This window comes from Pseudochaenichthys georgianus, chromosome 7 (genome assembly GCF_902827115.2).
Source record: "Pseudochaenichthys georgianus chromosome 7, fPseGeo1.2, whole genome shotgun sequence".
NCBI classification, from domain to species: domain Eukaryota; kingdom Metazoa; phylum Chordata; class Actinopteri; order Perciformes; family Channichthyidae; genus Pseudochaenichthys; species Pseudochaenichthys georgianus.
Window position 1 is genome coordinate 2,724,846 of NC_047509.1, and position 27,500 is coordinate 2,752,345.

General features: G+C 41.8%; 1 protein-coding gene across 1 annotated transcript in view; it reads left to right on the forward strand.

The window, feature by feature from the left end:
* The window catches only part of LOC117449591 (voltage-dependent L-type calcium channel subunit alpha-1F-like), a 49,434-nt gene that overhangs the window by 19,804 nt on the left and 2,130 nt on the right, over positions 1 to 27,500 (forward strand). Inside the window, exons 5-10 of the mRNA XM_034087353.2 lie at positions 6,790 to 6,929; positions 16,778 to 16,929; positions 18,484 to 18,636; positions 19,220 to 19,416; positions 25,085 to 25,188; positions 27,011 to 27,162. Coding sequence (XP_033943244.2) covers positions 6,790 to 6,929; positions 16,778 to 16,929; positions 18,484 to 18,636; positions 19,220 to 19,416; positions 25,085 to 25,188; positions 27,011 to 27,162 — 898 coding nt within the window. The remainder of the gene's footprint in view (positions 1 to 6,789; positions 6,930 to 16,777; positions 16,930 to 18,483; positions 18,637 to 19,219; positions 19,417 to 25,084; positions 25,189 to 27,010; positions 27,163 to 27,500) is intronic.

Here is a 27,500-nt window from a genome sequence, read left to right on the forward strand (position 1 = left end):
TTACTATATTACTGCAAAGAGCCACATCATACACACAGGCACACACACTCAAAGACACACCCTACCATAGCATCACACAATTCAATGTTGTTGTTAATGTCCGTTATTCTGTGATCAACAGTGTGACAGGGACAGTTTGACATCTGATACCACCGTTTTTTTTTTCTGGAGACAGGATTTCCACTTCATTGAGTTATTTTTTAACCAACCCGGTATCACGGCAAGACGTGAACATGTGAGGATTTACCATGCTGGGAGACGTGAAGATGTCACGATTTCGTCCCTTCAAACGTGACAGTTACACTGTATTGTTAACCAGTGGAGAAATACCCGGAAATGCCAAGAAAATGCTACCCCGACGGTCGGTGGTTATTGTCAATATTAATATAATAACGATTTATTTTTTTAATAGTTACACTCGATTACGACGATGTTCTTGTTGCCCCAGCTGGTCGACACCTCTTTTAGCAGAAACAAAGGCTACATTAATGTATTAAATCGATGTTAATCCATGTGTGCGGGTGGTTGTGGAATTAACGGACCTGACGTTGTGCGATTGCGTTGCCAGGCAACAGCTTCGGTTCATGTTAATTTACAAACTCTTCAACTACAACCGTAGTTATATTTAAAAACATGTTAGAAGGCCTCACGAAATACTTTAATGTAAATTTAAATTTAAATGTGAAGGAATGTGTGTATAACAAAATACATCCGTCATAAACGAAACCGGAAACAGACGTAGGCAAGATCCTCAGCTCGATGATTGGATAGTTTAGCCGCAATGCATGCTGGGATTTGATGTTTAATTAAATGTGAAATCCGATTTTTTTTTGTGCTTGCTTTTCTCTTTGAAAGTCATCACATAACGGCATTGTAATACACGGTTCGGCTGCATTAAATATTACACATCTGCCGTAGTTTATAGAGCCCTGATGAGAAGACTTCTCGACAAACTGGTAGACCTGCAGCCAAAACTGAAAACGTGACGTGGATCATAAATATCAGCAGTTAAACAACATCTTACATTTCTCCTTGCAGTATCAACACTAATTCGGCTGACTTTTATATTTGATCCAATTGGTAGATAGGCTGTATTTACACCATAAAGGTGCACAGATGATATAAAGAGACACCTGGTGGTTAAAGCATGTTATTGAATTTCATTATTTTATTATTAGATATTAATAGGATCCCTATAAAGTATATTCATTACTCGTTATTCTCTACTAATAGTTAATTAAAGACTGTATATAATGACTATTTTGCACATCCCTTTCAAGATTTCATGATTTTCTAAGGTTTATTGACATATCATATAGGCCTACACAACTACGGTGTAGTTCTGCACTGAATGAAAAACTTGGGTTGCAGGTTCCTCAACAGTGCATTACAAGACATCTATCAATATGTGTATACCTCCACCATTAAGCTGTCATTCTGTACATTTCTTATACTATCTACATACATCTTATAAGAGTATAATACATATGTATAATATCTGTTAAAATAAGTGCTTAAACATAGTTAACATTGCAGGAAAGCAATATATTAGACGTTAAGTACTTTGTCAGGCTTAATATTTATCTGTAGATACAAATGTCACTGTGTGTGCTGTGTGCTCTGCATGTGCGTGACATATAAGAGGGTTTCATCCCTCCATATCCACAGAGCCATGGCTGCATGACGGCGTTCCTGATAGCACGCTCGCGTTACTAGGCCTTCACTGCACCCGTTCGGACAGAACAGCTGACTGTGCGCGGAGGAGGACTGTGCATTTATGTCAACAACTCCTGGTGTACAGACAACAGCACCATTACCAGGCACTGTTCTGCCGACCTAGAATTTCTCATGGTTAAATCCAGACCCTTCTATCTGCCCAGAGAATTCACTTCCATCATTACAATTGCAGCCTATATACCACCCGATGCTAATGCTAAGCTAGCTATGAAGGAACTGCATGTAGCCATGAGCACGCAACAGACATTACACCCGGAGTCTGTCTTCATCATGGCTGGAGATTTCAATCACTCCCACAAGAGGAGATAAGACCCTGGATCATGTATATACCAATACCTCTCCCCCATCTGGGTCAGTCAGACCACATCTCACTGTTCCTTCTACCCAAATACCACCCCCTTATCAGACGAGTCAAGCCCTCGGTCAAGACAGTGAAAGTCTGGCCTGAGGGAGCAGAGTCCAATGTACAGCATCAGCTTCACATCACCAACTGGAACTACTTCGCTGTAACTACCACTATGGATTCCCAAGTAGACATTGACGCATACACCTCTTCTGTTTTGGATTGCATCAACACCTACATCAGTGATGCCACCACCACCGAACAGATCAAAATATTCCCTAATCAGAAGCCATGGATGGATGGGAAGGTCCGCCAACTGCTGAAGGCACGTGACACCGCCTTCAGGTCAGGAGACGCGCAGGACTACCGTCTAGCCAGGGCTGAGCTGAAACGGGGCATCAAAAGGGCGAAGCACTGCCACAAGCTAAAGATTGAGGAGCACTTTAACACCTCTGACCCCCGACGCATGTGGCAGGGGTTACAGACCATCACAGACTTCAAACCCACCCGGGCCTCCCCCTGTCCACTGACCCCTCTCTTCCAGATGAGCTTAATTATTTGTATGCTCGTTTTGACAGGGTCAATCATGAGGTAGCCACGAGGGCCACTCTCCCTGCAGACCATCTGCCCCTCACACTCTCCACCTCAGATGTGCATGCTGAACTGAGCAGGACAAACACACGTAAGGCCGCTGGCCCCGATGGCATCCCCGGACGTGTACTCAGCTCTTGTGCTGAGCAGCTGACCAGGGTCCTTACCAGAGGTCGCGTTAACCGAATATATTCCGTCTATGACGGATTTTTTTTAACAATGATGGAAAAATCTGAAAGCAGTCCGTCATTTTGACGGATTAGAACAAACTCAGAACAGCGCAGCAGGGCTCCGGTGTTATGTCTTGTTTTTTTTAATGTTTTAAATGTAAAACGTAATTAAACTCCATGACATTTATGAGAGGGACTGCTCGAAAGTAGGATATTTGGGATATCCATCGTAGCCAGGGTTTACGATCAGTTTTTGGGTGAGTTGTACTGAGGAACAAGTATCACATCACCGACGGGTGAAACATAGTGTTTTGGTAACGCGGGGTGTTCAGGTAACACTTAAAGACTTTGTTATGGAACGCAAAGCAGAGTAGGGGGCTAGTACACCCTCCTGAGGGTCCGATTGTGGATCTCATGCGAGCAAAACATGGTGAAAACAATCAGTCTAAATTAACAATCGGGACGGAAATGTTCGGATTTCCAAAGGGAGGTTCTGTGAATAAATTAAAAATCAAGAACCGAAAGAATTGAACTATTCATATCTTAGACTGCACTGTAACTTTTATCTTTTAATGTTTATTTTATTAGCTTTTCTTTTTAATGACTGATTTGAATTGCCATTTTCTTAATGTCTTTAATTTTTTGTTTTTCTTTTAATGTTTCTTTTATTATCTTTTACTGTTTTTAAATGCCTTTGTCTGAATGTCTTTCAATTTTGTAAAGCACTTTGAATTGCCTGGTGCTGAAAGGTGCTATAGAAATAAACTTGCCTTGCCTTGCCTTGCCTTGTTATGGATGGCCGCCAAAAAGGAAATGAAATCGTTTCCAGACCTAACTTTGCCGTACAAATCATTGAAATGTCTGGGAGTTTATGCTTTACGCTGTGGCGCGCTCCCACGAGGTGCAGTGGGCATACATAACACCGGCGCTAACAGTTCACGAGCGCCCCCCCCCGTTGACAGTTCACGAACGAGCGTGCTCTCCCCCGTCAGTTGTGTACAGACCGACGGGTAATAATGGATTTTGACGGAAATGTTACGATCCTGTCCGTCTAAATGACGGGCAGCTAAAAAGTCTAGCGCAACCTCTGGTCCTGACTGACATCTTTAACCTGTCCGTGGCCCAAGAAAAAGTCCCCACGTGCTTCAAATACACCTCCATTCATTGTGCCTGTTCCCCAACACGCCTCTCCAACAAGCCTTAACGACTACCGACCCGTGGCACTTACATCGACCATCATGAAGTGTTTCGAGAGGCTGGTCCTGGCTCGGCTTAAATCATGCCTCCCACCCACACTTGACCCCTACCAGTTTGCCTATCGTCAGAACAGGAGTACGGATGACGCCATCTCCACAGCACTACACCCTGCCCTCTGCCATCTGGATCAGAGCAACACATACGATTCCTGTTCATTGACTTTAGCTCGGAATTCAACACCATCATTCCTTCAAAACTGATTACCAAGCTCAGTGACCTTGGCATCGACCCCTCCCTCTGCAACTGGATACTGGCCTTTCTCACAAACAGACCCCAGCATGTTAGAATAGACAAGCTCACATCCTCTAATCTCATCCTTAGCGCTGGTCTCCCACAGGGCTGTGTGTTAAGTGCTCTATTCCCTCTTCACACATGACTGCAAACCCGTACACGGCTCAAACACCATCGTTACGTTTGCAGACGACACTACAGTGGTCAGCAATAATGACGAGACGGCATACAGGGACATCAAATCAAATCAAATTTTATTTATAGAACACATTTAAAAACGATTTTGGTCGAGCCAAAGTGCTGTACATGTAATTTAAACACATACAAACACATTACATCACAATAAAAGAGAATACATCACAACAGATAAAGCAACACATGGAACAGTCAGGGAAGAGGTTGAGCATCTGGCAGAGTGGTGCGCTAACAACAACCTGGCTCAACACCAAGAAGACGAAAGAGGTCATTGTGGACTTCAGAAGGAACGAAGACGGCACGCACTCCCCAGTCCATCTTAGTGGAGAAGAGGTTGAGCGGGTCACCGGCTTCAAGTTCCTGGGAGTCCACATCACGGAGGACCTCTCCTGGACCACCAACACCTCAGCCCTAGTCAAGCAGGCTCACAAGCGCATCTTCTTCCTGAGGAAACTGGCAAAACTCCGCCTATCCTCCCAGGTGCTAATGAACTTCTACCGTTGCTCCATCGAGAGCATCCTCTCCACCTGCATATCAGTGTGGTACGGTAACTGCACGGTCAAGGACACGAAAACACTGCAGAGGGTGGTGAAGATCGCTCAACACGGCAGCCGCTCTGGGACACGCTACCGCAGCCTCCCGGGTAGAACCAACAGGACTACGCACAGCTTCTTCCCTTCAGCAGTCAGACGGCTGACAATGAACCCCACGCCGTCCCATACTGCCTAGTTGTTGTCGTGTGCTGTGCTGAAGCGCAATTCTGTATTCACTGTATTTACTATTATCTGTGTATTTATTCTTATTTCCCATCTATTTACCTTTATTTTTAACATACTTCTGATAATTGTGTATGTAACTGACTGTTTTGCACTCTTGTTAGACCCTCCTTAATTTCGTTACACTGTGCTTGCATTTTTGTAATGACAATAAAGTAATCTAATCTAAAGTAATCTAATCTAATGTTGATACCGGGTTGTTTTTAACACACTTCCCTTCGTTGTATGGCTTTTTTTCCTTGTGCGATGTTCCAGGCAACTTGATATGCTGCAAGCGTTATGGTCTCCTTGTGCTTGTGCTTGGGACAACTGTGTCTGCTTTCCTGTCTGACTGTTCAAGATGTTTAACTTATGCCTGCGAAGTTCATTACCTTTTGGGGAATCCACGTCGATGTTGGCATGGAGTGAGGTGAAATGGCGCTAAAGATACAAAGCCGTGAAATGGGCAGATGATATAAAGCAAAATGGCTTGCTCTTGCATTCGATAAATAAATATGAATTCTCCAACTCTACTAAAAACGTCCTATGCAGTGCAGAGGATGTTAGATAAGAAACGGCTCGAATGCAGAAAAGGGCAGATTGGCAATTTTTGTTAATAATTGAATGTGTGTGTGCACCGTGCAGTGTGAGGACCTGTTTGAGTTTAAGACCGTTGTGAGGACATGTTTACGAAGAGAAGTCCTCCCTTCATCAATCTGCTGCACAGAGTTAAGATGTTGATCCTGAGGTGAAGGTGAAGGGTTGTCTTTAGATATCTTCGTGTGACGGTTAGATGGTTGGGGGCAGGGAATGCATTATGTCGATGAGAGTCCCCGCAAGCATAGTAAAACAGACACGTGTGTACATGTGTATGTGTGTGTGTGTGTGTGTGTGGAACAGGGATGATGACAGATTGGTAATCCTCTGAAATGCTCACAAATTCTCCACATCCACGTTTACCAGGTCACACACACACACACACGCACACACGCACGCACGCACGCACGCACGCACACACACGCACACACGCACGCACACACACACACACACACACACACACACACACACACACACACACACACACACACACACACACACACACACACACACACACACACACACACACACATGTATTATGTAAAACCGTATAAATGTCCTCTAGAATTCAAACCTCCTTTTAGAGAGCATTTTGTTTACAAAAACATATATAAACTATATAACAAAATATATATACTACTACTTGTATTTTATTTGAGTATTTCAATTTTCTGCTACTTTATGCTTTTACTCCACTTCATTTTAGAGGTAAATATTGTACTTTTTACTCCAATGCACAGTTTTTCATCCTCTTCCTGTCCAGTTGAAACCAGTTAATACGTTATTATTCTGATCAGTAGTTGTAAGTACATCTTCCTCCAACATACTGTTTGTTATCCAGTGGTTCAATGTCCTCTCTACACAGACATTGTGATGTTCCTCAGTGTTAATAGAACATATTCTCTGTGTTCAGGAACAAGTGGAGTACATCTTCCTCGTCATCTTCACCATAGAGACCTTCCTGAAGATCTTGGCGTACGGTCTGGTGATGCACCCAAGCTCCTACATCCGCAACGGCTGGAATTTACTGGATTTCGTCATCGTTATCGTGGGGTGAGAAAACACACATTGGTTCCCTCTTGAGATGTTGTCTCTGTTTTAAGACGTTGGTTTCTTTTGGTGCTGGATCTCTTTTGAGTGGTTGATTCTGTAGAAACATGCAGGTTTCCTATTGTGGAACATTTAGGCTCCGTTCACACGGAAAACTAAAAAATTCGATATCAAAAAAGGCTTCCGTCCACACGGAATCGGCTCAATAAACGTGTCCGTCCACACGAGACCGCTCGACCCGCTGTAGTACATATGCCGGGCCTGTAAGTGGCGCTGTACTTTCACCTCAAAATACACCAAAAGCAGCGAATAAGACCTCCCGAGCATGGTTGCCATGGTTGCCCTTCTGTTTATTCTCCGCGGTGGATTTAGCAACATGTAGTTCATGTAGTTCTCTATGTCCACTAGGAGCTGATGGTAGAGGAGCTGTAGATTTGGGTGAGCAGCGGGGCTATGGCGTATAGGGCGTACACACGGAGCCGTTTGGCCCCCCAGAGCGTTCCGTCCGCAGGTCTACCCACCTTGGGACCCGTTATCGTTTGAGGGCTCTGTTTCCGCGGTTCCGTTACGGCCTCGTGTGAACGAACCGTCCATACGATAGAGAACTGTAGCGGATACAACCCGTTCCATCTCCGTGTAAACGTGGCCTTACTCTGAAAAACAGACTGTTTCTCGCTCCAGAAACGGCTTTTGTCTTTACCCTGGGTTAACATTTGATGCTGAAGCACTGCGATTTTGGGAAAAAACGATGGGCTAATCACATAGGACAGAACTTGTGATTTTCAACGTTTTAAATGAGGTCTGGTCTATTTTCGTTTTACGTTCAGCCACAGACTCATCCCTCCACGACAACGCACCAAGCGCCTCGGACAGTCCTTTGTGCCTGGAGCCATCAGGCTGCACAATAAGGGGTTAAATAGGAAAAAGAAATCAAATTAAATCACTGGTCATAAATATACACTGTTTCCACAACCCATGTTAACTTGTCACTTTAACTTATTCTGCACTTTATAACTCAGATGATGACCAAATATGTATATATGCTGACAGTTATTTTACTTATTAGTCTTTTATTATTATTATCCTTATTTCCTTGATTTTATTTTAGATTGTATTGATCTGTGTGAATCTTTGCTCTACTGTTTTTTTCACGCTTACCCTGTTGCTGCTTTGTACAACTGAATTTCCCCTCGGGGATTAATAAAGGTTCATCTTATCTTATTTTATCTTATCAGCCGAATGGCAAGAAAACATACGGATAATCTACTATTACCCTACAAACTTATTTTTAAACACTTTATATTGGGTATTCTAATAATATTTTATAGATATAACCCATTCCACTGTGATATGGGTTTATGTTAACTGTTTATTTGTATTTTTTCCTACTCCTCTAAAAAGCCATCGACTTTATTTACTTGAAACATCTTGCCCCTTTCACACCAACGCGGTTCCCGTTCCAGCTCCGTGCTAGAGCTTTTCTGGTTCGGAACCGTTTTTTCTTTTCAGTCCCCGCTTTGTTCTCACCGCCCAGAGCCCGAGTGGTGCTGCATCTTTGCGTCATCGTTTGCATCATGACGTAACCATTTACGTGCCTGCTTCATAAAGCCAAACTGCGCGGAAACCCCTCACATCGACAACAACAACGGCCGATTGTATTGAAGCGCTACTCATATTGGTTTTGCTCTGTTTGCTTTGTGTACAAACTGCATAAAACGTGGGCTTTTTGTTGTTGTTCATGAGGTTGATCCCGCCCCTGCCCCCTGCCCCTCTTTGCTTCTCGACCGACAATTCCGGAGCTTAGAGGCGGCTCCGTTGCGGTGTGAACAGGACAAAACGGTGCTTTTCAGGCTCCAGCTCCGAACCGGCCCTGGAACCGCGTTGGTGTGAAAGGGGAAATAGTGTCACTAATGTTTGTGGCTTTGCTTTATGAATTGCATAGTCTACCTGTTTAATTTGTCAGACAACAGAGAGTGAGTGTGACAAGAAGATTTGTAGAATACAATCATCTACATTTCACTTAATTAGAGCCCAGCCTTTTAAAATTAGCTCTGATATGAGCATAATGCCACATACTTCTCTTGTTCTCATGTTTAATTGTATTTTTCAAGCAATATGGTTGTTTTTGCGACAAAAGGGTTAATAAATGTTTATTTTGTTTTCATTGAAAGCATTCCAAATAAGCAGGAAGAACAGAAAGCAGGACACTTGTTACCAACATAGCATCAAATATGAAACAGTCATTAGAAATAAAGTGTATATATTTTGTAATGCTGCATTTAACATCTCAGAGTTGTTGTCACGCTGGCTCGAGGAGGTTTTTCCAGCAGAGAAGAAATATCGCTTGCTGAGCGGATGAAATGCTCTTCTCATGTGAGCAGGGACGCCGCCAGGGATTTTGGGCCCCATGAAAAGATATCACATTGGGCCCCACCACAAGACCCAGGCCACGCCAACCAAGCACCATGCTAACCACACCCGTTTGGAGGCAGGACCAAACCATTACATGTAAATAGAGGGGGGTGTTCGATGCTTTGGATAATTAACTTTTGGAAGAAAATAAGTTAAATGAATCATAAGTTTAGTGAATACATCATCAATATGACGTGATATTAATGTTAATTATTGATGATTGATGAAAGGTTACTTAAACATTTTTTCTTAATGTTCTTACATTATTTGGGGCCCCTGTCAGTCACGGGCCCTTAGAATCATCCTAACTTTCCACCCCCTTACGGCGCCCCTGTGAGCAGACTCACACAACACTTTGAGTTTGAACCCAGCGTCAGACTCTGGTTCTTCTCTAGATCCCAGTTGTTTGGTTCTTATCCTCGGCTGCCCACTCTTTGTTGAGTCTCTTTGTTGTGGAAGTCGTGTTCGAAGAGTTGCCGCAGTAAATCGGATCTGACTGCTGTAAACTCAACAGCTTCCTGTCCGGTGGGCAGCGCAGGAACAAACCCCGCAGCGAGGCCTTCATTTATCTCCTTTTAGGGGTTTTGGGTTGAGCGCATGTGACAGCTGACTGTGCTCACTGCACACTATAACTACCGCTCTAAATATACACATTTAACCTCCAATAATAAACTTCGGATGTCACGACACAAACACAGTCATGCAGTGAAACAGATTTTTATCCCACGCTCTGTTTCTGTGGATGTCTGCCTTTCTTTCTCTTGTCTTTAACTTGTCATGAATCTCTGATACACTACAGACACATTCACACCAAAGAGAAATAAATAAGCATGAATAAGAGTATATCATTTCAGCATAAACCTTGCAATTTGTAAATGCAAAAATAGTCAGAACGTAGAGTGTGCAATGTCAAGTAAGGCAAATTATCAACAACATTCCTGCTGCTTAGTACAAAGACCGAGAGATCGTATTTGGTCTCTACTTAATCAACAATATTACTGGGAAGTTTTAATTTAATTCGAATTTAATTATTGAGCATAAGCAGCTCGTATTGCATATAAAAAATATATATTTCATTGCGTTAATAAGAACACTGACAACTACCCTCGTTGATTGTATAGTTTCTTTAGGGGTATTCTTACTTGTGCGCCGTACGGGTCTAAGGACAGAGATAAGATATCTTTAACAGATTCAATCAACATTGATTGTCACATTTATCTGGAGGATCATAATTAAAGGTGTGTGTTTTATGCCTCCCCCATTTTCATGTCTTTCGTCTCAGATATGAACATGATATTTAAATCTCATGGTTATTTTTTCCACTCAATATATTTAATTTACAACTTCCTTGGATTTTCAGTTGATTAATTCATTATCTTCTATCGGATTCTTTGTAATTTGTACTGTATAATGATTGATACTCATAGGAATGAAAAAAAAGAAAATTACCATTATCTATCGGCGATCTTTGTCCTCTTGTTTACTTTGCATCCGAGTGCAATTGCTGTGTTTACATCAGCCAAAACAACACAAATATCTAGGAAGAACTGGTCCAAACAAGCTAGGTTAAAATGTTAAATATCCAACCCAGTATCGCAGCAAGACGTGAACATGTGATGATTTACCATGCTGTGAGACGCGAAGATGTCACGATTTCGTCCCTTCAAACGTGACAGTTACACGGTATTGTTAACATGGCCCAACCTGTGGAGAAATACCCGGAAATGCCAAGCAAATGCTACCACGACGGTCGGTTGTTATTGTCAATATTAATATAATAATGATTTATTTTTTAATAGTCACACTTGATTCTTGTTGCCCCAGCTGGTCGACACCTCTTTTAGCAGAAACAAAAGCTACATTAATGTATTAAATCGATGTTAATCCATGCGTGTGTTTGTGGAATTAACGGACGTGAAGTTGTGCGATTGCGTTGCCAGGCAACAGCTTCGGTTCGTGTTAATTTACAAACTCTTCAACTAGAACCGTAGTTATATTTAAAAACATTTTAGAAGGCCTCACGAAATACTTTAATGTAAATAAATCATTATTATATTAATATTGACAATAACAACCGACCGTCGGGGTAGAGCATTCGCTTGACATTTCCGGGTATTTCTCCACTGGTTGGGCCATGTTAACAATACCGTGTAACTGTCACGTTTGAAGGGACGAAATCGTGACATCTTCGCGTCTCCCAGCATGGTAAATCCTCACATGTTCACGTCTTGCCGTGATACCGGGTTGTAAATATCTGCAGGAAATATTGACGATAACTTGACAACATTTGACAATGAAGACAGCAGGGTACCCTAGAAACTACAACAAACTAAAATAACTGAACTAGCATCAAATATAAAAAACAGAGACATTGGAGACAAAGTATTTTTGTATAATGGCTCATACTACAACTGGTCAGTGTTGGAGTCACCGGCCGAGGTCTCAGTGAGTCCTGCAGGTCCTCGGTCTTCGTCCTCCATGTTGGTTAATGTCCTCGCTGCGGGACGGTGACTCTGGACCGGGGGGGGGGTGATGATTAAGCCTGTTGTCATGGTTACTGCCCTGAGGACGGCCCAGTCCCCATTACTATGGGAGATGATAATCCTGAGAGGCTGTTGTAGGTGGGACAGAGAGGGGCTTCTTTCAGGAGTTCAGTGTTTCCTAGAGAGGGCAAGAGTACACACATCCTTTACTCAAGTAGAAGTACAGATACTCGTGTTTAAAAATACTCTGATAAAAGTAGAAGTACTGACTTAACTTCTTTACTCAAGTAAAAGTAAAGAAGTATGGGCTTTGAAATGTACTTAATTAAAAAGTACCCATAGATAGCAGCTGTTTTAAAGAGTACCTGACCTCCCTTTATATTAATAGAACAATAATGTCATTGTTAGCTAATGAATGTTTCCATGCTGAACAACGGCAACATGACAACGTTTCCATTGGTCCCTCTTCTTTAGAGAAGACCAGGAAGTGATGGATACACGGATCGTGTTCCAATCAATAGGCACGCAATGACTCTAAAGAATAATGATCACGCACCAACACACATTCAGACTAAAGGAACCAGCTGTTTGGGAAATGAGAGAAGTAGAAAGTACAGGTATTTGAGTTCAACATGAGAGAAGTAGAAAGTACAGGTATTTGAGTTCAGAATGTAAGAAGTAGAAAGTACAGGTATTTGAGTTCAACATGTGAGAAGTAGAAAGTACAGGTATTTGAGTTCAACATGTAAGAAGTAGAAAGTACAGGTATTTGAGTTCAACATGAGAGAAGTAGAAAGTACAGGTATTTGAGTTCAACATGTAAGAAGTAGAAAGTACAGGTATTTGTGTTCAACATGTAAGAAGTAGAAAGTACAGGTATTTGTGTTCAACATGTAAGAAGTAGAAAGTACAGGTATTTGAATTCAACATGTAAGAAGTAGAAAGTACAGGTATTTGAGTTCAACATGTAAGAAGTATAAAGTACAGGTATTTGTGTTCAACATGTAAGAAGTAGAAAGTACAGGTATTTGTGTTCAACATGTAGGCCTAAGAAGTAGAAAGTACAGGTATTTGAGTTCAACATGTGAGAAGTAGAAAGTACAGGTATTTGAGTTCAACATGTAAGAAGTAGAAAGTACAGGTATTTGTGTTCAACATGTAAGAAGTAGAAAGTACAGGTATTTGTGTTCAACATGTAAGAAGTAGAAAGTACAGGTATTTGAGTTCAACATGTGAGAAGTAGAAAGTACAGGTATTTGAGTTCAACATGTAAGAAGTAGAAAGTACAGGTATTTGTGTTCAACATGTAAGAAGTAGAAAGTACAGGTATTTGTGTTCAACATGTAAGAAGTAGAAAGTACAGGTATTTGTGTTCAAAATGTAAGAAATAGAAAGTACAGGTATTTGTGTTCAACATGTAAGAAGTAGAAAGTACAGGTATTTGAGTTCAACATGTGAGAAGTAGAAAGTACAGGTATTTGAGTTCAACATGTGAGAAGTAGAAAGTACAGGTATTTGTGTTCAACATGTAAGAAGTAGAAAGTACAGGTATTTGTGTTCAACATGTAAGAAGTAGAAAGTACAGGTATTTGGGTTCAACATGTAAGAAGTAGAAAGTACAGGTATTTGAGTTCAACATGTGAGAAGTAGAAAGTACAGGTATTTGAGTTCAACATGTAAGAAGTAGAAAGTACAGGTATTTGTGTTCAACATGTAAGAAGTAGAAAGTACAGGTATTTGTGTTCAAAATGTAAGAAGTAGAAAGTACAGGTATTTGTGTTCAACATGTAAGAAGTAGAAAGTACAGGTATTTGAGTTCAACATGTGAGAAGTAGAAAGTACAGGTATTTGAGTTCAACATGTGAGAAGTAGAAAGTACAGGTATTTGAGTTCAACATGTAAGAAGTAGAAAGTACAGGTATTTGAGTTCAACATGTAAGAAGTAGAAAGTACAGGTATTTGTGTTCAACATGTAAGAAGTAGAAAGTACAGGTATTTGTGTTCAACATGTGAGAAGTAGAAAGTACAGGTATTTGTGTTCAACATGTGAGAAGTAGAAAGTACAGGTATTTGTGTTCAACATGTAAGAAGTAGAAAGTACAGGTATTTGAGTTCAACATGTGAGAAGTAGAAAGTACAGGTATTTGAGTTCAACATGTGAGAAGTAGAAAGTACAGGTATTTGAGTTCAACATGTAAGAAGTAGAAAGTACAGGTATTTGAGTTCAACATGTAAGAAGTAGAAAGTACAGGTATTTGTGTTCAACATGTAAGAAGTAGAAAGTACAGGTATTTGTGTTCAACATGTGAGAAGTAGAAAGTACAGGTATTTGAGTTCAACATGTGAGAAGTAGAAAGTACAGGTATTTGTGTTCAACATGTGAGAAGTAGAAAGTACAGGTATTTGAGTTCAACATGTAAGAAGTAGAAAGTACAGGTATTTGAGTTCAACATGTAAGAAGTAGAAAGTACAGGTATTAGTGTTCAACATGTGAGAAGTAGAAAGTACAGGTATTTGTGTTCAAAATGTAAGAAGTAGAAAGTACAGGTATTTGTGTTCAACATGTAAGAAGTAGAAAGTACAGGTATTTGAGTTCAACATGTAAGAAGTAGAAAGTACAGGTATTTGTGTTCAACATGTGAGAAGTAGAAAGTACAGGTATTTGTGTTCAACATGTAAGAAGTAGAAAGTACAGGTATTTGTGTTCAACATGTAAGAAGTAGAAAGTACAGGTATTTGAGTTCAACATGTAAGAAGTAGAAAGTACAGGTATTTGTGTTCAACATGTAAGAAGTAGAAAGTACAGGTATTTGAGTTCAACATGTGAGAAGTAGAAAGTACAGGTATTTGAGTTCAACATGTAAGAAGTAGAAAGTACAGGTATTTGAGTTCAACATGTAAGAAGTAGAAAGTACAGGTATTTGTGTTCAAAATGTAAGAAGACAAAGTAAAAAGTCGTCAGAAAAATAAGTAGTGGAGTAAAGTACTGATACCAGAAAAATGTACTTAAGTACAGTAACGCAGTATTTGTACTCCACTACTTCCCACCTCTGGTGTTTCCTCTCTTTGTTTTTGTATCGATGCTGAAGGATGGTGAAATCTCTCCAACCCTAACCCTGGATTTAGCTAAATGCTACTAATGCTAACAGTACATCTTATTCAAAGCACAACCAATAGTTGTTTTTAGATATTTCAGTCTGTACAAAACTGACTGACCTGTGCTGCTAGAACTGCTGATACTATTATGTATTGACAGATTTTAGAGACAAATTGCATGTGTTTTAAAATTATTCACAGAATCACAGAACTAAGCGATTTTAAATCAAACTTGCTAATTATTTCCTGCTCTGCCCATGCTTCCCAACTTTATGAAGTTGCCCTCTATTAAATCTTATATTATTTTAAAATGTCTTATTATATTTTATCTGAAAGAAACATATAAAAAGTCACAAAATAGGAAAATAAATCCAATTTTCCGAAGGTCAAGCAGATACATGAACATTTACACCCCAAACATATTAACTTCAAAACCATATAGAAAACATTACAACCCTTATCTTATCTCGCTACTGATAGATTATTCAGATCATTGTTGCAGCTGAATTCTGTAACACGAGGACTTTGAGGAAAGAAATGCACTTTTCTCTGATAAAAATCACACACAGCAATTCAGCTTTAGAGCTCATCCCTCTTCTCCTCCTCCTTGTGGAAGACGTGTCCATCCGGCTGCTTTCTCCAGGCCACTTGGACGTTGTCGTCCAATCCCTGGGCCCTTAGGTTCTTTTTCGCCTGAGACACAAAAACTCATTATCGTTCCAGTAAAAACAGATGATCTCTCTTTAGCTCACTCATCTGAAATGGTAGCTGTTCCCCTTATGTCTTCCAGTGTAAAGGCTTACCTCAGGTTATGGAATAGTATTTGTACATGTTCCTAATGCATTTGGTGGCATGTGGCTAAGTTTCTGCTCTTTACTTCTGCACATATTTACACGTCTTCTTACTAAATGCTTGGGTCCTGTTATTTGTGGCCAAAGTATTGAAAGTATAATTGATATAGAATTTCATTCATGGTCATCTTGGTCCATTTCATTCATATTGAAATTCATTTACTGCATTTTCTTTCGTTTAATTAATTATTCTTTAATAGTTATGTATGTGTTTCCTACCTCTTTCGTCTCTTGTTCTCATGTCATGTGACTTTCCTTTCTGGTGATGTTTTTGCATCAAAGTAGAAAACATGATTTACCTCCACCAACATCGCAGCCAGAAAAGCGGGGTCGTTCAGATCCACACCGTTTGGTTTCTGCACCCTCACCTTTATCACTTGCATTGAAACAGGCACAACAGCTAGAAACACAAACAAACTTCATCAGTCACAACGTTTATGGTGTCTTCTTTTTCAGCAGACTCAATATCATCACTTGCTTTGACGTAGCTGTGAATGTTACTCACGTCCGTAGCAGATGAATGGTTTCTCCAGGCCACAGTCCAAGTCCTCCCATTTTCCAGAGTTGTCGAAAGCTGCAGCCACACAAACCTTTAAAGCACTGAGGTCAGGTTTATCTGCTGCCCAGTACTTAAGCCTATATCAGCAAAACTAGGGGCTGAATCTAATCAGCCCTAACTATAAGCTTTATCAAAAAGGAAGGTCTTAAGCGCACTCTTAAAAACGGATAGGGTGTCTGCCGCCCGAACACAAACTGGAAGCTGATTCCACAAATGTGGAGCTTGATAAGAAAAGGCTCTGGCTCCCATTGTACTTTTAGGAACAACCAACAACCCTGCATTCTTGTTATTATTAATAACAATTACTTCCACTTTTATGCAGATGACCCTGTGTTCTACATCACTCTCAAAGATTGTAATGATTGAGTGTTTCTACTTCTTCCTGTTCATTTCTGATGAGATGAATCTTTAACTTTCTCTTCTTCTGTTTTGTTGTTGTTGTCCATGCAGATTGTTCAGTGTGGTTTTAGAGACGATGACTCATAAGTCTGGTGAGGTTGCGACCACTCATCACGTGCCGGGGAAACCTGGAGGTCTGGACGTCAAAGCTCTGAGAGCCTTCAGAGTCCTGAGGCCCCTCAGGCTGGTGTCTGGAGTCCCCAGTAAGTGCACTGGACAGGAAAAAGATTCAAAGATTCAAAGGTTTTATATGCAGGGGCGGTTCTAGGGGGGGCCAACAGGGGTCAGTGCCTAACCCCTAGATTCCACCGGGTCCGTCTGCGCCGCGGTTTTTGTCCGACCTTCTCCAGAGTCTTGCGTGCAGACAGAGTTAATAATAATTGTAATATCCCAGTTATAAACGACATGAATCAAAGACGTGTTGCTGTATTTTAGTGGTAACAAATGCATTCATCATCATAATTATTCTATATATATAATTTAGACAGTGCCTGTAAACCGGAGGAGTACGCTGGCATTTCCTCCTACTTGAAAGACGACGGAGGGATAGGGTCTGCACAATAAGTTTATTTTGGGGATTGACTGGATGCTCTGACCGGTCCACTTCCTGTCTGGCGCTATGCAACGCCTCGCGTCACGTCGAAAATAGACTTGCATCCTATTTTTAGCGGAGCTCAGCGCCGAGATGCTTCTGGGACGCTTCTAGCCGTAACGCTTCTAGCCGTAACGCTTCTAGCCGTAACGCGGCACATCTGGTGGAATAGCACCCATTAACTAGAGTGGCCACGGTGGAATCTAGGGGTAACACTGACCAGGGACCCCCCTGCGTCCCCCCTCCAAAACAAAGTTACAATATTACGATTTATTGGAACTAAATCAAATCAGAGACCCGGATGTCCAGTGGAGATTACACCGTTCATTACCTTAGCAAATACTGTTTATGTTTTTTTATTAAATTGTCACTTAAAGTTATAAAACAAATACTCTAAAGGAAAAATACTACTGAAACAAAGCACTGTAACTTCAATGTACTAAAACAAATACCAATTACTGTATTTTATGTTTATTTTACACAATTACTTTATAGTATCTTTATCTTTATAACCAGCTTTTATTGTGCCCCTCTCAATTTTACTAAGGGGACTGGCCCCCCCAGTAAAATTGGTCTAGAACCGCCACTGGTCATAAGCACAAAGCTACAGTGTAGAAATGGCAATGAAATTCTTCTGACCTGAGCTCCTCCAACAATGCAACATATATAATAAAATACAAAAATACCAAAGAAAGACATATTTGAATGGTCAGCATGCACAAAAGGAAGCATCACAGCAATAAGTATCATAAATGAATTTCTGTAATATTCCCAAATCTTCAAAAATACGTCTTCCTTTTGTCTTCAATACTAATTGCTGCGATGCTTCCTTTCGTGCATGCTGGCCATTAAAATGATTATGTATATATGTTGCATTAAACACCTGTTTCAGAGTTCAATGCAGATCAGAGTCCATAACAAGTAGTGCAAAAAGACTATATACATGTCAATAGAATATGGGATATGGACAAGAACAGAATATGAAATTAAATAATCTAAACTAAGGCAACATTAAATACGGTTTATTGCGGTGATAACTATTTATATAAATTAGTATATTGCAAGATCAGGAATGTTTATCGGGGCATGCTCAGGTGTGAAGAGAGTCTCAATGTGTGTGTGTTTTGTGTCCTTTCCCACATGTAAAGCTTTGTGTGTGTGTCAGGTTTACAGATCGTGTTGAACTCCATCATGAAGGCCATGGTTCCCCTGCTCCACATCGCTCTGCTGGTACTCTTCGTCATCATCATCTACGCCATCATCGGTCTGGAGCTCTTCATCGGACGCATGCACAAGACCTGCTACTACAAAGAATCAAGTACATGTTACACTACAACGGCTAACATTACATTTAATTTGATCAAAGTAAGTGCACTCAACCATGAGGATGCAAATTAAGAATCCTACAGGAGATAAAGAAAGAAAGGATGAACTTGAAAATAAACTCAAAATGAAAGTAGAGAATGCGCAGGTCTTTTTCAGAACAACTATATTATTTATTATAATTATTGATGTATTACTTTGTTCATCAGTTTAATGTCGCAACTGGTAAAGGTGGAGCTCATTGTATTGACTTTATACTACTGGGCAGATGTGTATTTGTATATTATTGATCATATTTTGATTGAAAAGTACCTTCAGTGCAGTAGAAAGTCCAATATTTCCCTCTGAAATTAGTAGTAGAAGTACTTAAGTTGCATTTTAAGGACTAGTATCCACTTAATGTACTTAATTTAAGCGTGTTTGAGTTCATGAAAAGCGCTATACAAATATGATGTATTATTATTATTATTAGAATTGAATATATCTTTATTGTTATCATACAAAGTACAACGACATTTCTTTGGCAACTTTCACTGCAGTAAAAAAATCGTTAATTATGTTCCAAACCTGTTTCTCAGACACGTATGTGGAGGACGACCCGGTGCCGTGTGCGTTCCTGGGTAACGGCCGGCAGTGCAACAACAACGCCTCAGAGTGTCGGGGGAGGTGGGACGGACCCAACGGAGGAATCACAAACTTCGACAATTTCTTCTTCGCCATGTTGACGGTGTTCCAGTGCATCACCATGGAGGGCTGGACCGACGTTCTCTACTGGGTAAAACATGCTGTGACGCATTCGTTTCAAGGTCTCCTATTACGCAAGATCCACTTCCTCATGTCTCTTCTACATCAACATGTGTCCCCTCTTCTTCATGTCTCTTCTACATCAACATGTGTCCCCTCTTCTTCATGTCTCTTCTACATCAACATGTGTCCCCTCTTCTTCATGTCTCTTCTACATCAACATGTGTCCCCTCTTCTTCATGTCTCTTCTACATCAACATGTGTCCCCTCTTCTTCATGTCTCTTCTACATCAACATGTGTCCTCTCTTCTTCATGTCTCTTATACATCAACATGTGTCCCCTCTTCTTCATGTCTCTTCTACATCAACACGTGTCCCCTCTTCTTCATGTCTCTTCTACATCAACATGTGTCCCCTCTTCTTCACGTCTCTTCTACATCAACATGTGTCCCCTCTTCTTCATGTCTCTTCTCCATCAACATGTGTCCCCTCTTCTTCATGTCTCTTCTACATCAACATGTGTCCCCTCTTCTTCATGTCTCTTCTACATCAACACGTGTCCCCTCTTCTTCATGTCTCTTCTACATCAACACGTGTCCCCTCTTCTTCATCAACACGTGTCCCCTCTTCTTCATGTCTCCTCTACATCAACATGTGTCTCCTCTACATCAACATGTGTCCCCTCTTCATCATGTCTCTTCTACATCAACATGTGTCCCCTCTTCTTCATGTCTCTTCTACATCAACATGTGTCCCCTCTTCTTCATGTCTCTTCTACATCAACATGTGTCCCCTCTTCTTCATGTCTCTTCTACATCAACATGTGTCCCCTCTTCTCCATGTCTCTTCTACATCAACATGTGTCCCCTCTTCTTCATGTCTCTTCTACATCAACATGTGTCCCCTCTTCTCCATGTCTCTTCTACATCAACATGTGTCCCCTCTTCTCCATGTCTCTTCTACATCAACATGTGTCCCCTCTTCTCCATGTCTCTTCTACATCAACATGTGTCCCCTCTTCTTCATGTCTCCTCTACATCAACATGTGTCTCCTCTACATCAACATGTGTCCCCTCTTCTTCATGTCTCTTCTACATCAACATGTGTCCCCTCTTCTTCCTGTCTCTTCTACATCAACATGTGTCCCCTCTTCTTCATGTCTCTTCTACATCAACATGTGTCCCCTCTTCTTCATGTCTCTTCTACATCAACATGTGTCCCCTCTTCTCCATGTCTCTTCTACATCAACATGTGTCCCCTCTTCTCCATGTCTCTTCTACATCAACATGTGTCCCCTCTTCTTCATGTCTCCTCTACATCAACATGTGTCTCCTCTACATCAACATGTGTCCCCTCTTCATCATGTCTCTTCTACATCAACATGTGTCCCCTCTTCTTCATGTCTCTTCTACATCAACATGTGTCCCCTCTTCTTCATGTCTCTTCTACATCAACATGTGTCCCCTCTTCTCCATGTCTCTTCTACATCAACATGTGTCCCCTCTTCTTCATGTCTCTTCTACATCAACATGTGTCCCCTCTTCTTCACATCTCTTCTACATCAACATGTGTCCCCTCTTCTTCATGTCTCTTCTACATCAACATGTGTCCCCTCTTCTTCATGTCTCTTCTACATCAACATGTGTCCCCTCTTCTTCACATCTCTTCTACATCAACATGTGTCCCCTCTTCTTCATGTCTCTTCTACATCAACATGTGTCCCCTCTTCTCCATGTCTCTTCTCCATCAACATGTGTCCCCTCTTCTTCATGTCTCTTCTACATCAACATGTGTCCCCTCTTCTTCATGTCTCTTCTACATCAACACGTGTCCCCTCTTCTTCATGTCTCTTCTACATCAACACGTGTCCCCTCTTCTTCATGGCTCTTCTTCTTCAACACGTGTCCCCTCTTCTTCATGTCTCCTCTACATCAACATGTGTCTCCTCTACATCAACATGTGTCCCCTCTTCATCATGTCTCTTCTACATCAACATGTGTCCCCTCTTCTTCATGTCTCTTCTACATCAACATGTGTCCCCTCTTCTCCATGTCTCTTCTACATCAACATGTGTCCCCTCTTCTTCATGTCTCCTCTACATCAACATGTGTCTCCTCTACATCAACATGTGTCCCCTCTTCATCATGTCTCTTCTACATCAACATGTGTCCCCTCTTCTTCATGTCTCTTCTACATCAACATGTGTCCCCTCTTCTTCATGTCTCTTCTACATCAACATGTGTCCCCTCTTCTCCATGTCTCTTCTACATCAACATGTGTCCCCTCTTCTTCATGTCTCCTCTACATCAACATGTGTCTCCTCTACATCAACATGTGTCCCCTCTTCTTCATGTCTCTTCTACATCAACATGTGTCCCCTCTTCTTCATGTCTCTTCTACATCAACATGTGTCCCCTCTTCTTCATGTCTCTTCTACATCAACATGTGTCCCCTCTTCTTCATGTCTCTTCTACATCAACATGTGTCCCCTCTTCTTCATGTCTCTTCTACATCAACATGTGTCCCCTCTTCTCCATGTCTCTTCTACATCAACATGTGTCCCCTCTTCTTCATGTCTCTTCTACATCAACATGTGTCCCCTCTTCTCCATGTCTCTTCTACATCAACATGTGTCCCCTCTTCTCCATGTCTCTTCTACATCAACATGTGTCCCCTCTTCTCCATGTCTCTTCTACATCAACATGTGTCCCCTCTTCTCCATGTCTCTTCTACATCAACATGTGTCCCCTCTTCTTCATGTCTCTTCTACATCAACATGTGTCCCCTCTTCTTCTTGTCTCTTCTACATCAACATGTGTCCCCTCTTCTCCATGTCTCTTCTACATCAACATGTGTCTCCTCTTCTTCATGTCTCTTCTACATCAAAATGTGTCCCCTCTTCTTCATGTCTCTTCTACATCAACATGTGTCCCCTCTTCTTCATGTCTCTTCTACATCAACATGTGTCCCCTCTTCTCCATGTCTCTTCTACATCAACATGTGTCCCCTCTTCTCCATGTCTCTTCTACATCAACATGTGTCCCCTCTTCTCCATGTCTCTTCTACATCAACATGTGTCCCCTCTTCTCCATGTCTCTTCTACATCAACATGTGTCCCCTCTTCTTCATGTCTCCTCTACATCAACATGTGTCTCCTCTACATCAACATGTGTCCCCTCTTCATCATGTCTCTTCTACATCAACATGTGTCCCCTCTTCTTCATGTCTCTTCTACATCAACATGTGTCCCCTCTTCTTCATGTCTCTTCTACATCAACATGTGTCCCCTCTTCTTCATGTCTCTTCTACATCAACATGTGTCCCCTCTTCTTCATGTCTCTTCTACATCAACATGTGTCCCCTCTTCTTCATGTCTCTTCTACATCAACATGTGTCCCCTCTTCTCCATGTCTCTTCTACATCAACATGTGTCCCCTCTTCTTCATGTCTCTTCTACATCAACATGTGTCCCCTCTTCTCCATGTCTCTTCTACATCAACATGTGTCCCCTCTTCTCCATGTCTCTTCTACATCAACATGTGTCCCCTCTTCTCCATGTCTCTTCTACATCAACATGTGTCCCCTCTTCTCCATGTCTCTTCTACATCAACATGTGTCCCCTCTTCTTCATGTCTCTTCTACATCAACATGTGTCCCCCTCTTCTTCTTGTCTCTTCTACATCAACATGTGTCCCCTCTTCTCCATGTCTCTTCTACATCAACATGTGTCTCCTCTTCTTCATGTCTCTTCTACATCAAAATGTGTCCCCTCTTCTTCATGTCTCTTCTACATCAACATGTGTCCCCTCTTCTCCATGTCTCTTCTACATCAACATGTGTCCCCTCTTCTCCATGTCTCTTCTACATCAACATGTGTCCCCTCTTCTCCATGTCTCTTCTACATCAACATGTGTCCCCTCTTCTCCATGTCTCTTCTACATCAACATGTGTCCCCTCTTCTTCATGTCTCTTCTACATCAACATGTGTCCCCTCTTCTTCATGTCTCTTCTACATCAACATGTGTCCCCTCTTCTTCATGTCTCTTCTACATCAACATGTGTCCCCTCTTCTTCTTGTCTCTTCTACATCAACATGTGTCCCCTCTTCTCTGTCTCTTCTACATCAACATGTGTCCCTCTTCTCCATGTCTCTTCTACATCAACATGTGTCTCCTCTTCTCCATGTCTCTTCTACATCAACATGTGTCCCCTCTTCTTCATGTCTCTTCTACATCAACATGTGTCCCCTCTTCTTCATGTCTCTTCTACATCAACATGTGTCCCCTCTTCTCCATGTCTCTTCTACATCAACATGTGTCCCCTCTTCTTCATGTCTCTTCTACATCAACATGTGTCCCCTCTTCTCCATGTCTCTTCTACATCAACATGTGTCCCCTCTTCTCCATGTCTCTTCTACATCAACATGTGTCCCCTCTTCTCCATGTCTCTTCTACATCAACATGTGTCCCCTCTTCTTCATGTCTCTTCTACATCAACATGTGTCTCCTCTACATCAACATGTGTCCCCTCTTCTTCATGTCTCTTCTACATCAACATGTGTCCCCTCTTCTTCATGTCTCTTCTACATCAACATGTGTCCCCTCTTCTTCATGTCTCTTCTACATCAACATGTGTCCCCTCTTCTCCATGTCTCTTCTACATCAACATGTGTCCCCTCTTCTTCATGTCTCTTCTACATCAACATGTGTCCCCTCTTCTCCATGTCTCTTCTACATCAACATGTGTCCCCTCTTCTCCATGTCTCTTCTACATCAACATGTGTCCCCTCTTCTCCATGTCTCTTCTACATCAACATGTGTCCCCTCTTCTTCATGTCTCTTCTACATCAACATGTGTCCCCTCTTCTTCATGTCTCTTCTACATCAACATGTGTCCCCTCTTCTTCATGTCTCTTCTACATCAACATGTGTCCCCTCTTCTTCATGTCTCTTCTACATCAACATGTGTCCCCTCTTCTTGTCTCTTCTACATCAACATGTGTCCCCTCTTCTTCATGTCTCTTCGACATCAACATGTGTCCTCTCTTCTCCATGTCTCTTCTACATCAACATGTGTCCCCTCTTCTTCATGTCTCTTCGACATCAACATGTGTCCTCTCTTCTCCATGTCTCTTCTACATCAACATGTGTCCCCTCTTCTTCATGTCTCTTCTACATCAACATGTGTCCCCTCTGTGGAAAGAGACTCTGAAAGTTTCAGGAACAAATATTCTCTCTCTTTTTGATCCATTTCTATAAAAACCTGTCTGAAAATGAGCTGATCAGATTTTGGCCACTTTATGATGTCATAACGATTTGTTGTCTTGAGCAACCATTAGCCAATCAGCAACCAAGGTAACCCCCCCCCCCCTCTTTATCACCTGAATGTCCTCTAGAGCTCCATTGAGTTCTTTGTAACCAAATGTCTCTCAGAGGGGCGTGGGGAGGGGCTCCTTATTTTCATCTGAAGTAACAGACAGAGAATCAGCACTTTGGAAACAGGCCTGAAACAGAGGGGATTATGGGTAATGCTGCAATGATCTGTTTGGTGTTTGGAGCCAATCAGAGACAGGCTCTGTATAAATCTGAGAGCTGTAATACATTGATGAATAACAGTATAATGGGGGACCTTTAACAACTTCTCATTGTCCCTTGTCCCTTGATGTACATGACGAGAGATGTTGTCTTTTCTTTGTGCAGATGAATGATGCCATTGGGTTCGAGCTGCCGTGGGTTTACTTTGTCAGTCTGGTGGTATTCGGGTCATTCTTCGTTCTCAACCTGGTTCTGGGAGTCCTCAGCGGGTTCGTCTTCACTCACAACACAAACAAAACGTGTCTTTAAACATTCTGAAAATGTTACAACGTGTGTTTTTATGATTAAATGGCAACTCCTTCCTTCAGAGGCCTGTACTACGAAGCCGGATTTTCGCTTAGCCGGCTAACTTCAGGGAAAACTCGGGGTTTCCGGTCCTACGACGCTGGTTCTCTTTTTAGCTAGATCTCCATGGTAACTTATGCTGAGCGGCTAACCTGCTCCGGAGTGGATCAGCTATCAACATGATTTGCGTGTAGCATTGGAAAATCCTGACACATCACCATTGGACTTGTTATGTGACAAACCAAGACATCTATGGCTAAGTCAGAATCAGAATAACGATGAAGTAAGGTGTAATACATAGGGCTTTGAAGACGTGTAGATGTGGTGTGCTTGTACCCCGACAGTCTGGAAGCACAGCTCATAGAGTTTAATGAAGCCGAACAGGGACTTGAACCCTCAGATTAAAAGTCTGATGCTCTACCGACTGAGCTATCCAGGCTCCATGAAGACCATCTTTTGGAGGAAAGTATCCTATCACACGATGTCCTCCTCCTTCTTGAGTGAAAGAAGGATGTGTGGTGTTGAAGAGACATCGGTGGCTAAGTGTAAATGTAGTTGTCCGAAGCAATCTGGCTTTAGAGACTTGCATTAGTAACTTGGATGTATCCAGGCTGGAAGAATATATTTACCGCCTGAACAGGGACTTGAACCCTGGACCCTCAGATTAAAAGTCTGATGCTCTAGACCAGGGGTTCTCAAAGTTGTGATGAGTGAGGGCCAATGTAGGTACCCAATATTGGATTGAGGGCCGCCCAAGAAAAAACGGAACACAAAATAATTCCAAAACAAATCCTTTCTTTATTGTACTAACCAATTGCCGCAACTCGCGAGACGCCTAGTTGCCATGCAACCAGTAGTCGAGCAAACTTTCCACAAGCTGTCATTCATAATTTAGGAATGACAACCCAGGGGGCGCAGTTTTACCATTCTTAAATTCCATTCTAATTCTTACTAGATACGACCATGGAGGATTAAAATATAACGCATGCATTTCAGCGTGTCACGTTAACTATCGCGGGCCGCCAGAAACATTTCCGAGGGCCGCCATTGGCCCGCGGGCCGCACTTTGAGAACCCCTGCTCTAGACGTCTAGACTTCGAGAAAACCATCTGCTGGATGATGTATTCAAGAGACGTCCAACTTGGGATGTGACAAACAGAGATATCTATGGCTAAGTGCAAATGAAGGTATCACAGGGCCAGAAGCAGACTATCGACCTCGCCAAGATAGACCAGTAGATGTCCTTGCAGTCAGGACTTCATTTGCCCAATAACGTATCACTTGAACCGGACTTGAACCCTGGACCCTCAGAGTAAAAGTCTGATGCTCTACCGTCTGAGCTATCCAGGCTTCGACAAGATGGCTCTTCGTATACATGTTTGAGCCCATGTGCATTATACGTTAGCACCTCCTTCTAGAGACTAGAGGCACGGGAAAGACAGATTACAACTAGTTTTGTGATTCTCTCCGAGCAAAACCTCTCTCCATTTTGACTCAGGCGACTACAGTTTCCAGTCCGCAACTTTAACTTCTTTGTTTACCTGCGTATTACATCCATGCTCAATACTTAGCAACAGTATTTGTTGTGCAGCTGTGTTTATTCTCTCCAGTTGATTGAAAAGCTCCTAATTCACTTCACAAAAAGTTTGCCGATCGATTTGATTCGTGAGAACATTTCCGCAGGTCTGGAGGGACTTTTTTCGAGCACTTTTTTGATGACATTTAAATGTTGTGTGGACGCTGCAGAGAGTTCAGTAAGGAGAGGGAGAAGGCGAAGGCTCGCGGAGATTTCCAGAAGCTGAGGGAGAGGCAGCAGATGGAGGAGGATCTGTGCGGCTACATGGACTGGATCACTCAGGCGGAGGACATGGACGAACTGGATGAGGACGGTAACCCACGTAAGTGTGTGTGTGTGTGTGTGTGTGTGTGTGTGTGTGTGTGTGTGTGTGTGTGTGTGTGTGTGTGTGTGTGTGTGTCAGAGTCTGATGAGTTTTTAATGTCTCTCTCCTTGTGATATTTAACATAGTGCTAAAGTTCATGTTCATTTATTCACAGCTCATTAAAAAATCAGTCGGTGACAACAAGTTCATGGATGTCAATTAAAGCTAATTACCTCTAATTGGCTCCATTAGTTAATTGACATCGCTTAATGAAGCCACTTAGAAACAAATGAGTCGGTCTGAGAAGTCGATGAGGCAGGAAACCGAGCTGCTCACATGTTTAATAAAGCACTTTT